The 15886-nt window shown below is 59.3% G+C and overlaps 3 protein-coding genes across 3 annotated transcripts; 2 read left to right on the top strand and 1 right to left on the bottom strand.

Annotated features, from left to right (window-relative positions):
• Positions 1 to 5161: 5161 nt before the first annotated feature.
• On the top strand, positions 5162 to 6604 carry INS49_002659 (uncharacterized protein; the record flags this gene model as incomplete). Its single annotated transcript, XM_043163466.1, has 1 exon — positions 5162 to 6604. The coding sequence occupies one exon, from the start codon at positions 5162 to 5164 to the stop codon at positions 6602 to 6604; it is 1443 nt and encodes a 480-aa protein (XP_043031972.1).
• Positions 6605 to 8522: 1918 nt separating this feature from the next.
• On the top strand, positions 8523 to 10629 carry INS49_002658 (uncharacterized protein; the record flags this gene model as incomplete). The annotated part of the gene is made up of 3 exons (XM_043163465.1): positions 8523 to 8647; positions 8782 to 8884; positions 9019 to 10629. 3 exons carry the CDS (start codon positions 8523 to 8525, stop codon positions 10627 to 10629), a joined length of 1839 nt encoding a protein of 612 aa, XP_043031971.1.
• Positions 10630 to 11530: 901 nt separating this feature from the next.
• On the bottom strand, positions 11531 to 13284 carry INS49_002657 (uncharacterized protein; the record flags this gene model as incomplete). Its single annotated transcript, XM_043163464.1, has 2 exons — positions 11531 to 12979; positions 13066 to 13284. 2 exons carry the CDS (start codon positions 13282 to 13284, stop codon positions 11531 to 11533), a joined length of 1668 nt encoding a protein of 555 aa, XP_043031970.1.
• Between the last annotated feature and the right edge of the window lie 2602 nt (positions 13285 to 15886).

The raw sequence follows: 15886 nt of genomic DNA, 5'->3' as shown, positions 1-15886 counted from the left end.
GTCAGGCAGGCCCCATCAATAGGCACCTCATGCATCTCTCTCTGACCGAGGCTGCAGACCGCTCTTCCAGCCGGTGCGTGAGTCCATGCGCTTCAAAGTCCTGTCGTGTATGGCGATGAAGACTTAGGGCTGGACACTCTCTCTTCTGACATTCGAACCAAGCATACGTTCGAAGTCGACTCCAGACCATGCCCATCGAAACATCCATGCGTCGCTCCCAGCTCTGGCCAAGTTGGGAGTTCCCGGGTTGAGACCTTGATCCAAGCGCTGAGTGATCAGTGACTCCGAGCCCGGCATTACGTCCGACTGACTGCCAACGAAGTCATATATGAGGGGCAACCAGGATCGCCGGGCATGGATGAAACAGCGTGAGGCTGCCCGCCTCGCGGTTGACAATGCTGGTAAATCCTGATCCTATGAGGGGTTACAGTACTACGTGCAGTTGTCTCCCGCCACGGCCAGGATAAAGCTACTAACGAGGGGCGACCATCGAGCCAGGTTTGTGTTATATAGCCCGGGATCACGTGCGACATCGCCATACGCTATAGTTGGGCAAGCCAGAGCCCGGCTCGAACTGCCTGGTTCATGATTTTAAGTTGCGGGCTCGACATGCGATGCTCTCGGGTATCTCTCACGCCATCACGCACCCCCTCGGTAACCCATCAGGTGACTCTGTGTTTGATTAGACTTTGCGGGAACGGGTGGTCGAGAGGACCACACGCAAGCAGGAGGCCGCACCCCCCTCCCCCAAGACGGAGGTCAAACTCTGATCTCCGAGGGAGGGGGCCCGAACTCTTGCCGTCGGTTACATCGGATTCTCCCTCACTAAAAAAGGACGATCCCGCCAGAGCCGCATGCGCAGTGCGGATAGGACGCGCTCGGGGATCCCGCTCCCGTTCGATGCCACCATGGGGGGGAGGCGATGGCCGGGAGGCATGGACGTCCCGAGGCGGGCGGGCATCCTGGGACTCGACGAGCAAGCCAGCGAGCACATGCCGGGCTCCCCCCCCCCTCTTACAGGGAACCTCCCGGGTCTTGATGGCTTCGTGCCGTCTGGGTCCACGTCTTCCCGTACCATGGCCGCGCCACCTCGACACACCTGATGAAGGACTGTGATTACGCGGACAGGTCGTGGCTTTGCGGCCGGGCGCTGTTGCAGGTTGACGTGCTTTGTTGGTGATAGGCAAGCCAGCCAGCCAGCCGGCAAGCCAACCAAGGCACACCACATGTGTTATTCACAGGGTCAGGTTGTTATTGTCAATCACGGCTAAGCTACGTGCTACTGCAGACGATCTCGTGCTACCACCCTGTTCCACGATACACAAAGGCCGCCGTGCTGCAGAGGTGAGAGACTAACCCTAGGTTCTTTGACCTTGGGCGTCCCGCGCCAGATAAGAAGCCTACGAGGCCCGGGAGCAGCAGTGGTTTGCGGGAACGCGGGGAAGGCAGTTGGGGACGGTGGTACGGTGCCACCACACCCAGCTAGCCCGTGGCGGGCTTGACCAAAGCCCATTCCGCTGCGCTGCGGCCTCACTTCTTCCCATTGAACCCGTGTATGTCCCAGAACAGACGTAGAGGGCTCGCCTCCTCGCTGGGGGGCGGGCCGACAGCGCGAGTATCCATAGGCAATTTTGCCCCCCTCCAAAGCGAGGGAGCCGAGTCGTCCGCTGTTGGACTGCGGTTCCTGAGCAGGTGATCACCAGCAGCAGCATGATGGAGACCGACCCGAGTCTCCTGCGGCGGCCCCGGCAGATCCTGATATGTTCGGATAAGGACAGCCGAGCAAACCTACCACCTTTGTGGCACGGCGGGGTGGGGAAGGGGAGGGAGGAGCCTGCTGTATTGTGTAGGAAGGAGACTTTTTGTCACACCAAGATCCGGGCCGATTCACAAGTGCGAAAGCATAACATGTTTCGTGGTCGTCTCCCTCTATTTGTTTTTCTGTTTGTCTTAGAGAGGGAGGGGCGGCACCACTGCGGCGGCGGTGGGGGGAAATCACACCAGGTCGGACCCAGCTCAGTCCCTCACCGGAGCCCTGAGTGGCCGGCAACGTTACCGTGGCAGCTATCACAAGCCAGCAGCGGCAGGGCTTGGAGGAGGGTTGACAGAACACGCGGCCCAGTGCACGGTGTGGCGTTTTGCTCCCTTTGCCTTGGCCCCGCGCCGCCTAGACTATTCTGCGTGCAGGCCAAGGCACAGGCTGCCTCGCGTAGCTGGGGCGGGACAGTGCTCTCGTCATACGGTAATAAACAGGGAAACAAAACAGACGTGACGGCAGGACGGGCAGAGAGATAGAGGGATAGGCAAGCCCTGTCAACAATCAATGATGTAGACCGACCAGGCGACCAAGGACCAAGCAACTAGCAGCCAGGACAGGGCTGGGCCAGGGCAGGGCAGGGCGGGACACCGATCTGACGTGACGGCCGCCGGTGAGGGGAATTTGTCGCGAATACATTGGCACGATCCGTCCAGCCGGCAAGAGGGGCCGGGACAACCGCACCACTTGGGGGAGGAGGTGGGACATGGGCAGGAAAGGTTCCGAGCTCTACTTCTCTATTTGTAGACTGACTGACTGACTAGAGTACATTTGTGGTGCGGAAGCTTTGGTGATGAGAGCGTGCTCCTAGTAAACAAGTCTCTGCACCTGCAAAAATTGACCCATGGGTATTACAAACTGGTTGGTGAGCCAGAGGCAGAGGAGAACCAAAGACCGAACAATAAAAAGAGGGCCCGGCCCCGAGGAGAGGGCCACAAACCCACACCAGTTATGTAGAAGAGGACGGGCGGTCCGGGCCAAGATAGGGCCGGGGCAGGGAATAGGCATGGCAGGCATCGTGATGATGGAGGGATGGTAGTCTCGTAGGCTACGTAGACCGAATATCTACCGGATAGACATCACAGCAGACCAGTTACCAAGGTTAGGGCCTCCTCCGCTCGGTCCTGATGCCAAACTCAAGTGGCTCAGACGGCAGCGAGATGGAGGGAGGATGAGCTTCTTTCAGCTGGGCCGGGTTGGTTTTCGCTTTCTTTGCCTCCCTCCCCTGCAGGCTGGGCTCCGTTCCCGAGGTCCTGGTAGCGATTGTCAGCGAGGTTCCATCCCGCCGGTGGAATGACAAAGCCTCGGATTTCCGCGAGACAAGAGGGAGAGGCATTTTTCTTGACCCAGTCCTTCGCTAGTGTTTGGCTTCCCCAGAGTTCCAATTAGCCCCGGTCCCAGCTAGCCAGTCCCAGCCCGCGGTCATGGTGGGGTCCAGGATGGGAAGGGAAAAGCGCCGGCCCACACGGGCCCCCGAGGCTTTTGGGCGGACCTGCCTGTCAGTTTAGTCAGTGTCAGTCAGTGACTGACTGACTTGACTTGACCTTGAGACTGACTGATGGACTCGGCTCGGCTGGAGACTGAGGGCCTTTTGGCCCAGAGTATGCTAGCTCAGGTGAGACGAGACGAGTGAGGAAGGAGGTCGAGGGATCGCGAGTGGCTCTGCCCCTCCAATCAAGCCACCTTCCGCTCTCCCCCACGCATGGCTCTAATTCCCTTCTATTTCCACCTCGCCAGGCGGTCAAGAGACCGCTACGGCCTGTGGCCCAGTGGATTTTGAAGGGGCTGTGGGATGGGGTTTGAAAAGGAAAAAAGAAGTGGGCTCCCCTTGTCGCATGCTCTGCTCCAGCCCATGTGCGGAATTGAGAAATTGAGGCTGATGATTGATGGGCTCGCCGGGCAAGGGCAACGAGGATTTGCAACACCGCCTTTCGAGAAGGGCTGGAGAAGGGTTCTGTGATCTGCAAGCCTCAGGGGGAAAACCAATGCCCGCCGCCCAGGGGAAAAGAGATGCCATGAGGAGCGTGGGGACGCGATCATGAGGACGAGGGGATGGGGAGGAGCCTCCTCGTCTCGCTTGAGGGCTCGCCTATGCTTCCCCGGCCTTCTCTGGATGCTTCGAGACGTAGCATAGCGCTGGGAGCTGGCGGTGCGCTGTTTTTGAGGCTTTATTCCGGCGCCGGCGGTCGTGATGATGATGATGATGATGATGATGATGATGATGATTGTGATATGCTGCTGGACTGCTGGACTATGTACTGTGCTAGGGTTTGTGCTAGTCGAGTCTGGGCCTTCAGCTGGCCTGGTGGTGCTGCTGACGCTGCTGCTCTGCTGCGGTACGGATGCGGTTGCGAGGTGACGATGTTAGTGTTGTGCGTGTCTGGTTGCAGTGCTGCACTATTGCTGTGCTGTGCCTCGTGCTAGATCCTCCCACACACCGACTAGCCCGTCGGCTCGGTGCGGGCAGACCGGGGAAAGAGCAAGGCGCATGGTCTAGTCCTGTTTCTACACAGTAGACAGACAGGCAAGACAAGCAGACAGACAGACAGACACAGGCTAGACCGGGGAAAGCAGCATTTCCCATTCCTGGCATCAAGACCATAATCTGTCTGTCCATCTATTATCCATCTATCTACCCATACCCATACCCATACCCATACCCATACCAAGCCATCCCATGCAAGCCGCATCCTTTCCCACCCACACCCCTCCTTCCCGCTTCCTATCTATTCTTACATTACCTTACCTGCCTTGCCCACCTGCCCAGGCTACTTACTACAACTCATCTACTCTCCCCGCCCTTGCTTACTTGCTTGCCTTGCTTGCCTCTTGCACATCCCACAAACCAGCCGTGATTGTTGACTGGTTGACTGGTTGACTGGATCGACTGGTCCAAGGTGCTGGCTGGTTCGACCTGAGTAGGAGACACATGACGTGTAAATTGCCGCTCATTTCACGTCCCATCTAATCAAATCACCACCGTGACGAGGCAGCCCCAGCGACGCTCCAATTGCCGGCGACACCTCTCTCATTATGCCCCATTCCAGCCTCGCCCTCCTCCTCTGACATACCTGCTGGCTGGCGGGTGTTACCGCCCACGATCGCCTTCACCTCCTGCTCCTCCTGCTCCTCCTGCTCCTCCTCCTCCTCTCCGTGGCTTAGGCCCTCGACCATCCCATCTGATCTGCCTCTCTCGTCCGTTGTCTGTGTCGCCCGCCTGTCCTGTCGTTGTGTCTGTCTGTCTTGTCCTAGCATATCTCCTCCTGTGCAGGCTGGTACTGGCTAGGACTGGGACTGTGACTGGCCCTGACACTGGCACCCATGGTCCACGCAATTACAGCCAACATGGCGCCCCTTGCCGGAGTGCCAGGCTCTTATCACCACTCCTCCAACAAGATCACGAAATCACGATCCAAGATGGTCAAGCCCATGCTGAAGAAAGTCATTGTCACCTCACCCAAGAACTCGCTCGACCTGGACAGGGGTTGGGACGACCACACCAGCGTCTATGATCCGCCTGCCCGTACGAGCATGTCGCGGTCCGTCCGGGACACCGGCCTGCCCGGCTCAACATGGGAGCCCTCGACCTTTCCCAGCGGCCCAGGTGCGGGCTCCGGTTCGGCCTGTCCCTCGTCGGGCACAGCAACGCCTGTTGCCGGGCTCGAGATCAGGAGGAAGCAGCACACCCGCACCACCTCGGGCACCAGCTCGATAGGTACAAACGGGAGCGGCCACCGGCACGGCGGGGGCTTCGTCCACCCCTTCCAGCAACACCAGACACCGCGCACAAACACCCCGCCACTGACCTACGCCAACTCCTTCACCTCGTTCGAGCGCGACAACCCCCCCAGGGACTACTCGCCCACCATCATCACCGAGAACGACGACGACGACCTGGACGTCGCCGGCTCCACCCCGCTCTCCACCTCAATGTCATCCCACCTGCACCGGCCACAGCCCAGCAACAGCCACTCTACCACCAGCCTGAGGCGACCCTCGCTCGCCAGCCAGCGCACGCCATCTCTGACAGACTTCAACAGCAACGTCAACAACAACCCGCCCCTGCGCGTCAACACGACCCCCTTCTCCCGCTCCCACCCCTCCGCGCCCTCCCGGCTCGCACATGGATCCCTCAACACCTCGTATTCGCACTCTGACCTGCAAATCAACGGCGCCAGCCCCTCCGACTCGCCGCGGCCGTCCCTGACGCTGGGGAGCCCCAGCACCTCTGCCGCGCCCATGTCGCCCCTGCGCACCAGCCTCGAGGGGACCTTCCGCATCCGGTCCCGCAGCGAGGTCGACACCGGCGTCAGCCGCGAGGACATCCGGGAGGCCAGGCGCAAGTTCGAGGAGAACGAGAGGCTGAAGCAGGAGAAATACGAGTCGGAGCAGCGCAGGAAGAGGGAGCGCAAGGATAGCAAGATGGAGAAGGCCGCTTCACGTAGGGCTACGGGCGCCAGCGACATGCCCAGCATCGGGAGGCCGTCTTTCTCGCGGAAACGGACACCACCGCCTCTGAGCCCCACCGTCAGCAGCCGCCACACCCACACCCGGGCTTCCGAGTCACCCAGGCAAGCGACCATCAACGAGAAGGTCCAGAGGCCCGGGTCCGCGCTCATAGGAAGCAATTATGAGGGGACTGAGGACGGCACGACGGGGCCGGACATCAACGATGTGCGGTTTGGGACGCCAAAGCGCGCTCACACGGCCAAGAGGAGGACACAGAGCTACTGGACCTCATTCATGCTTTGGCTTCGGACCCGCCTGTTGAAGCTGGGGAGGCGATAGCCCGGGCGGGATCACCAGTAACTAACGGCTGGACGCGTCGAATCAACCACTGCAAGGCCATAAGGACAACCTCACTACCATACTGGCATCACACCATCAATTGCCAATTCTCGCAGGGAAGGTCCACTACACCAACAATCACATCGACAGCATTATGGCAGGCAGCCCAGCCAGTGCTAAACCGCTCACCACAGCACACCACCCAACATGAAATTACCATACGTTACACGAGACCTAGCGTTCTTTGCATTGCGACCGTTTTGACAGCATACATCATCCGTCACTCATCGCCCTGGTGGATTTTTGAACTCGGCTTACTCGCAAGGCGTTTGGCGACATACCCGGAATCCTGTTCCATTCCGAGGGAAAGAACAAAATTCGCGACCTATCATTTATCACAACTTGACTTTGCATGCATGTTTTCTGGAGCTGGTCCGGCCCCCCCTCACGGGTGGACAAGCTGGAGAGACAGGGGGGTTGAAAAGGAGGGGAGGGGGCAAGGGACGAACGGTAGCCCGGGCAACAATACACAACCCAGCTCGCGAGGCTGAGAGGGCGCCATTCTCGACTGGACTGGGCGGGGCGGAGAGGGCATCATTGGGAAAGCGGGGAGGGAAAGAGGCGTTTTGTGGCTGGGTCATTTTCACCGTCATGAGTTTGCGAAGCAGCTCGTTCTTTGTGCGCGTATCGAGCTCATCTCACTCGTCAAACGACGGTTGAGCCAGGAGTAGACTTTTGGGTTTCTAGGGTCAGGGGAACACTGCTTTTTCGGTCTCTTCACACGTTGGTTGGTTTGTTTGTTTACTTGTTTGCAAAAACGGACGGGCAGTCATCATCGCCCCTGAGACGTCCGCGGCTTATAGATAAGAGACAGAGAGAGAGAGAGAGAGAGAGAGAGAGAGAGACAGGGCCTTCGCCTTGGATGGCAGGTCAGTGAGGCAAAATCGATTCTTTGCACAAGTTTTCCAAACTGTTCTTTTTGATGAAATAACCATGCCTATGGATTGCTCGCTCCATGTTGTAAATTGGTGCAACTCTCGGTTTCCTTCCAGTCACTGGCACGGGAGATGCACTCATGCACACACCGGATTTGTGCCGAAGTGAGCGAGCGAGGGGCTTGTCGATCATGTCGTAAAGGTTTTGGGGATTCAATTCCAAGCTGAAAAGTCCCAGTAGTAAATGAAAGTATGTGCTTGCATGTGAGATCGTCTCATGAGATCACAACAAGGATAAACAACGGCTCCAATGCACCCACCGTTCGCTGCATGGGCGATCATCCAATGTGTGCTCCGAGCCGAGGCAGCGTCCATCATGCGCGCGGGGGGCGGATGGTGACGCGCAGGTAGTCGAAGGGCCAGAGGAAAACTACGCTACGCTACGGAGCACCGGTGATCACCCCTCGATTGCGGCGAAAGTACTCGTAGCTTACGTGCGGAAATAAGCTCCGTCGGGCCAAAGTACACGCGCAGTACACCGGCCCGGCCAAGCTGATTGAGCTCCTGGGCCGCGTGCTGTAGCTTCGCTCGTCGACCCGAAACGAAATAGAGTGCGAGTTGGCGTTCGTGCGCGCGGCTGTTATAGTCTGGCTGAACGTCCAACTCCCCTCGGCCTCCGCTGCTGGGCACCAATTGATCCAACTGAAGTCGTTGCTATGAGGGCGTGAAGCTTATAACCTCACCGGACAACCTTCAACCCCAGGGAAACAAGAGCCCCAGAATTGCTGCTGAGTGAGCGAGCAAGCGAGCTGCTGCTGCGTGGGCCTCTCTTTCACATCAGATGGTTCAGCTCGACGTCCACTTTCCCTGCTTCCTTATAAACTCCATAAACCCAATCCATTGATCGCGTGGTCCCCCTTCTATTTCATTTATTCTATTCAATTTATTATACACGCATACGCATACACATGTAGCCACCCAAGATGACGCCCACCCAACGATACGCCGACTACCCCCGGGCCCAGGAGGCGTCCCACATCAGCTACAAGGTCGAGGAGGACAAGAACCCTGCCCTTCGCGGCCTGCCCCTGGCCATAGGGGCTGCGATGTGAGTGTTTCCACCATCGTGTGTGTTTGTGTTTGTGATGGCTTGCTTGGTCGTGCAAGCAAGAGAGCCAAGCCGCGCCAAATCAAACATATGTGCCTGTAATTGCCAATGCAGTAGGACTGACATCCACGCAGTGTCACGAGGAGCCAGGCCATCCAGAGGTTCCTGTACGGCAATGCTGGCTTCAGCAAGCTGAACAGTCTCGAAGGTCTGAGCACGCATCGGTGGAGGTTTGATGTATGATTCAGCGAAAGCCCACTCGCCCTCCCGTCCGCCTGCCTTCATGCCCCGCCATCGAGCAGTGGCTTTGGAATGCAACGGGAGTGGTTTGTCAAGCCGGGACCAAACATGTGCTGACCAAGACTGACCAGCCGACCGTCGTACCGCTGGCCGAACCCGGCACGGCGCCGGCACCGCCCACGTTCGAGGAGGAGCTGCTCCGGCCGCAGGACGCCGGGCGGCCGGGGAGCTGGGCGTCGTTCGCCGACTACCACGCGCTGTACAAGACGGGCAAGGTGACGCCGCTGCAGGTGGTGGAGGCGCTGCTGCCGGTGATCGACCGGACGGCGGCCAAGCCGACCGAGTACTCGACGGCGTGGCTGGACATCCACACGGACGAGGTGCTGGCGGCGGCGCGGGCGTCGACGGGGCGGTGGGCGGCGGGGAAGCCTCTGGGCGTGCTGGACGGGGTGCCCTTCGGCGTCAAGGCCGACTGCGATGTCAAGGGCTACGTCAACACGATGGGCATGGCGGTGCGCAAGGACTACGACTACTTCAACAAGCCGGCGGCCGAGTCCATCTGGCCGGTGCGCAAGCTCGAGGAGGCCGGCGCCGTCATGGTCGGCAAGATGAACCAGCACGAGATCGGCATGGACACCACGGGCTGCAACGCCGCCACGGGGACCCCGACCAACTGGTACAACAAGGCCTACTACCCGGGCGGCTCCTCCTCGGGCGCCGGGTCCTCGCTGGGCGCGGGAGTCGTGCCCCTGTGCATCGGCACCGACGCGGGGGGGTCCATCCGCATCCCGCCCGCCGTCGCGGGCCAGTACTCGCTCAAGACGTCCCACAGCCGCACCACCGTCATGAACAGCAGCATGTGCATCGTCGGCCCCATGGCCTCCAACGTCGCCGACCTGACCATCGCCTACCGCGTCATCGCCCAGCCCGACCCGTCCGACCCCGTCCGGTCGCTGTTCGCGCCCTCTCGCCGGCCCCAGCCGGGAGACAAGAAGCTCCTCGGCCTCTGCCACCCGTGGATCGCCCGCGCCACGCCCGCCGTCCGCGAGCACTTTGACCGCGCAGTAGAGTACTACACCAAGACGCTCGGCTACGAGACGGTCGACATCGACCTCCCGCTCCTGCGCGAGGGCCTGGTCGCCCACGGCGCGACCTGCCTCGCCGAGGCGGCCGACCACGCCAAAGACCGCGTCCCCGCCGGCAACGCAAAGGGCCAGCACTGGTCCGACCTCCTCTACCCCGCGAACCAGGTCATGACGGCGGTGGGGTCGCAGACGACGGCCAACGACTACATGAAGTTCGCGCAGGTGCGCGCGACAATCATGTCGCACCTCGCCTTCCTCTTCGAGACCCACGGGCCCGGTCTGCTGATCGCCAGCCCCATGATGCCCGACGTCGGGTACGCCGCCACCCCGGGGGACGAGCGCTACGGCTTCACGGACGGGAACCGCGCCCTCCGGAGCATGACGTACGCGTGGCTCGCCAACACGAGCGGGTGCCCGGCCGCAACGGTCCCCGTGGGCTACGCGGACGCCGACAAGGGGGCCGGGAAGCTGCCCGTCGGCATGCTCGCCATGGGCATGTGGGGCGAGGAGGAGAGGCTGCTGTCCTGGGTCGCCGACGGCGAGAGGTACATCCGGGACGTCCACCCGGGCGGCCGGCTGCGGCCCGAGGGGTGGCTCGACGTCATCGGCCTCGCGCGGGATGGCAAGGCCGAGGGGGCTGCGGTCCCGAGCAGCTGAGCGGGGGTGGGACGGGGGAATCTTTTCTCGCGGGGTGGTTTCACAACTGCTTGATATTGCTATCTAAACCTTTTGATCAGTGTATTGTTTTTATCCTTGGAGTGTGTGAGATCCGGAAAGCTTGTGTATATGGAGTTGGCGAGTTTGAATCAACTAGTACTCTGTTCTCCACCACGGCATTCCCAGCACCAAGTGTCTCCTTGGTTTGCGCAGTCGTTGCGATGAGACTAACTCACTGTATTCATGGTCTAAACTATGAACTATGATCACACTCACCATACCACACACCACATATACCAGCTATTGAGGACGCGTACAAGATATGAGAGTCGGCCCAGTCCTGTTGAAATCAGGGGCAAGAACAGTTTTCGGTGACAGACAATACACAATATTGCCCAGTCAAGGTCATTTTTGTTGACAGCAACCCCGGGATCACCTCATGGAAAACTTCAGCATAAAGAATACGACGTCAATATCCATATTATATTTTCGTCTCCATTGCTTCTTCATCCATGTGCTGGAGATTGGGGAAAAGATAGATAGCATGTGAGAGACAATCAATTATTAGTCCCCACTTAGACCAAAGTACTCCAGTATGCTCCTGTTATGCCCCGATGATGTACACAACAGACTCGAAAAAGAGTCGTCCCGTGGTGGTGGTATCTGTCCAAGATATAAAAACAAACTCAAGGCATGCAGGCTGCTGATTGTAAGTGGCATCGTAAAACCGACGATGTATCCTGAAATCGCGAAGAAATCATCCCCGCTTTCGCTCTTATCTGTACTATTTTGTGTGTACTCGGGAGTCATCCGTCGTTATCATGCCGGGCGCGTAATCACGATATTGTCCCTCTCACTGTATAGGCCCTTTTTGAAACATCGAGGCTCTGTCCTTCCTGGCTCAAGACCATCTCCGCTCCTGCTCCTGGTCGTCCCTGGGAAGCGCGCTGGATGGCTCGACCACGATCTGGGGCAGCCTGTTCAGCCTCAGGCTTGGCAGCTGTGGCACCCCGCCGACTCCTCTCGAGCCGGCCCTGGAGTGCCCTTGGCCCTGACCCTCTGCCCGCTGCTGCTCGGCCAGGTCCGCCATGTGTGCGCTCAGCCTGTTTTGCCGGGCCTGAGTCGGCCCCTCGGACTCGTGTTGCTGGCCAGGGTAGTCGGGCGGCGGCTCGGGGTAAGGACTGTTCCTCCCCGATGGATTGGCTGATGGGCCGGACTGTTGCGAGTGCGCGGGCGTGAGTTCTTCTAAAGAGACGTCGTCGTATCCGGGTGGCGAGTGAAGCGGCATATCGTTTTCGCCAATGTCCGCCTCTGCCGCATCGATCAGCTCGGGGCTGGATCCTGCCCGCTGTGAGAAGGCGGATCCTGTACGGGGCAGTTCCTCGCCTAGCTGGCTCCTGGAACCCGCCCTGCTGTGTCCCCCACCGAAACCGGGCGACCCGGAGCGTGATGCGGAGCTGCCTGGGTTGCTGCGGAAGGTGTCGATGCTGAGCACGCTTTGCGAGCTCGGTTGCCGCCTGTGTTGCAGGGTGTGGCTGTCGTGTGTGCTGAGCGCGATGCTCCCGGCATCACTCAGCAGGCCGACGCGCTCGCTCTCGGCGCTGTTGGCCCGCAGCCTCGTTCCATCTGCTCGCACCAAGCCCACGTCGGCATAGCTCACGCTGCTGACTGCTCGCTGCCGGCTCTGCTTAATCTGCTCGTGAGCGTCACGCAGCTCCTCGACCTGGCTGGTGGCCTGCTGAGACGCCACGCGCGCTCGGTCCCGGATGTCCTCGAGGGCGCGGTGGTCGTGTCGCTCCCTGGCCTCCCGGCGCTCCTGTCTGCGCTGTTCCCGCTCAGCGATCTGCTGTCGCCGGGCGAGCCGAATCTGGTACAATGCATTCATCTCATCCTCTCGCATGGCCTCGTCTTCTTCGGCGGTGGGCAGCTCGACGACGGTATCGATGCCGTCGCGTTCGCCCTCTCGGCCGATAACCTGTTCCGTGTCTATTGCCTTGGGACGGTAAGCAGGGAGAGTCATGACCGAGCGGACTGATGTGTTCCGGTTGACACCGTCTTGGCCATTGTTTGCCCCTGGTCCGCCCGCTATTGACCGCTGGACATTCACGTCCTGTAGTGCGTCTTCGAGATTGTCCTGGGCTTCGCGCATGCGGACTTGTCGGTTGAAACCGTCATCATCGGCGTCGCCGGTCCGCTTGTATTTAGTCTTCGAGCCGCTCAAGTTGTTCCATACTTTCCTCAAAGGCCCAGGTCGATGTTTCGAGGCAGGGTTTAGGCGCTTGCGCATTGATCGAAGTAGGACGACAAGGCAGACGAGAAGAATGACGCCTACTATCGAGCCAACGACAATCTGTAGTCTGTGTAAGCAAAATGCTGAAGACCTCCTCATAGTCGACTCCTCGATCACAGGAACGGGTCGACTGGGCTCAGACGTACCATTGCCGTGGCATTCGTGTTCCCACCCCCACCACCACTCGCGTTGGAGCTACTTATGGCATTGTTTTCGAGATCCGAAGTGTTCGGGTTCTGACTGTCCTGGCCGTTGGCGCCTTGTTGGTCGGGACCTTGCCGCGGGCCCAGGCTGGACGAGGCGTGCAGGACGGCAGACCCGGTCGAGGGGTCGACCGGAATGCCGATCCGAAATGGGCGAGGCATGTTGGATGTCTGTCTGCCTTGGGCCAGTAATTCCAAGCCAGGGTCTCCTTAAGCGCGCAGATATTATGGGAGCTATGGCGAGGAATCAATTGACGGCATATTAACAATTGGCGGGCTGTCGGAAGGCGAGGCGAGATGAGGCGCGGCGATGTTCGGATGGAAAAGGGAAGCACGAGGCACCAGACAATGCGATCGGTAGAGCAGCAATAGACACAGGCTTCGTCAGACGGGAATCCTTGGCGGCCAGCAGCAGCGTTTCGTCAGCCAGGGCTGTACGGCTTGTGTGTGGCAGCTCTGCCACTGTAGATCCTTTGGCTACCGGTGCGGATGTCGCCAACAAGACGGGGAGACGTGATATGGGATCAGGGATTCGACAGGAGAGTTCGTGGGTTGCGTAGGCGATCGACCTTGGCGCCAATGCTGCGGCGAGGAGGAAACAGAACACTGCAGACAGAAAGATCAGGAGAAACGAATGTACAGCGTGGTAGAGAGTCAGAGCTGTGATACAAGTAGCATACGAGCACACACACAAAGTAGGGACGAGAGGGAATGCGTTCCGGGGGGGATGGAGGATAGAGACTGTAGAATAGAAACTAGACTAAGAGAATAGAGTGTGGTGGGGACGAGGCACTCGGATGGCGGGTTTCTGGTGTGCTCAGTGGCCCCGTCCGTCCAGAATTCTAGACCCGCGCAGCGCAGGGTCAGGCCCAAGCAGGGAGGTGCTGTCCTGCGTCCAAGCAGTCTACAGTACGACCCGATGTCGATGTGCTGCATCAAGGTCTACATCAAGGTTTGGCAGTTGTTCGCCCCTCGATCCCTGTGTCGATGTGCTGCTGCTGCCCTGGACGCTCGCTCCTCCCCCATGTGCCTGCGATTCTGACGTCGACGCCCCCAGAGTTCCAAGATTGGATGCGTAACCAGCATGTGTACAATCTGACAGCACAGCACACTTGACGCCCATGATGTGGGCCAGCACAGTTGGACCTCGGTGGGCGATCTGCCACTTGAACCTGTGCACAACCTGACGACCTGAAACCGTGTGTGGCCGACCGACATGCCGACCCGACCGACAGATCCTTAGACAGACCCTCTCTCCCTCTCACTCTCTGTTCTCTCTGAAGCCCCTCGGTCCGACCTGGGCTGGCACATGAATCACATCACAGTCACAGTAGGTGAACTACACGATCAAACCAGCAGGCTGGCTGCTCGTACTGCTCGAACAGGACCAGCGGATTCGAGGTCGGCCCTCGTATCATCATGTGCTATCGCCGACAAGCGTAAATGCTCTGGGAAGCTGCAGGGCCCGTGAGACACGACCGCTTCAGCTCGAACATGACCAATGAATACGACTGGGCCAAAGACACCGCCCCGAGCCGCCAATCCGACCTCACAGCCTTACGCGTTATTACCGTACCAGCCGCCTGCTGCCCTTTCCGAACCGAAGGCCCTGGTCCCTGGCGACCTGGTCCCTCCTTCACCCCTGGCCCTCTGTTCCCTTGTGGCTGGGGGTGCTGGCCCAGCACCTGTCGGCGGCTGTGCCTTTTTTTCTTCTCTCCGCCCAAACTCCCGGATCTGAACTAAGCCGGGTCGACGGCGAGGCGTAGCAAAACTGTGTCTATCTTGTGGAGATGCCTATTTCATCAATTGCCCAGCAACAGAGGGATTGGAGACGACCTTCCTCCGGTCTTTTGGCCTGTGCCAGCCTGCATGTGAATAACACGGGACACGGACCGGCCACGCAGTGAGCGTATATGCATGCACACAATAAATGCTGCATTCGTTTCTGCAAGCAATACCGCCAAGAAGAGGACCGACTCCCCGCTGCTAATCAGTAGACAGTCTATCCGTGGCCCACGTCCAGAGTCGGGATGGTAAGCACACAGCAGACCTTTGTGCCAATCCTCCCAACAGGCCAAAGACTATTTTAACAAAGGACGCCGCAGTGCCTCAAGCGTGAGCTGAGGTTCCACGGTGCCTAATGTGAGCATTTAGCGCTGACGACGCCCCGTCTCTTGCCCCAAACGCCCGCTCTGCCCCATCCCCCTCCACTCTCACCAAAGGGCGCGGCCACGTGAGGTGATCCTCAGTGGTTCAGTCTCGCCTTGTGGTGTGGGTAACATGGGCAGTTTCGTGGGAGCAACGGCAGCAATGCGTCCCATACGAAGATTTGCTGTGCCCGCCGCCGGCGGCCGATCCTTCCTGGGCTGAGGGATGATGCTAGCCTCTACCATAATGTCAGCCTTATGCTGTGTCCTGTCTATCTGGCACATGGCACAGTCCGGCCGGCCAACTGACGGCCGCCGCCTCTGACCGCTGTGACAACAGCAAGCGACGGGTATTTGTAGAGCAGAGCACTCTGATACGCCGAGGCGCTCCCGCAGCACGTCTGGTGAGGCAGTTGGTTGATGCCATACAAATAATAGTACCCGAGTCAATGAAGTTGATCAGGTACTGTATTACTGGAAGAGGAGTGTGCTTCGCTATCAGGAGGCTAATTTGGAAATCCGTCTGCTCTGGAGTTACAGATGCTGAGGGGAAATCACTGGCGTTCAAGGCAAGGGAAGGGATGGGAGCCAGTCTTTCCTACATCAACTAGCCACCT

This window comes from Diaporthe citri, assembly GCF_014595645.1.
Source record: "Diaporthe citri strain NFHF-8-4 chromosome Unknown scaffold_1, whole genome shotgun sequence".
Lineage (NCBI taxonomy): Eukaryota > Fungi > Ascomycota > Sordariomycetes > Diaporthales > Diaporthaceae > Diaporthe > Diaporthe citri.
This window is presented reverse-complemented; position numbering and strand designations above follow the sequence as displayed.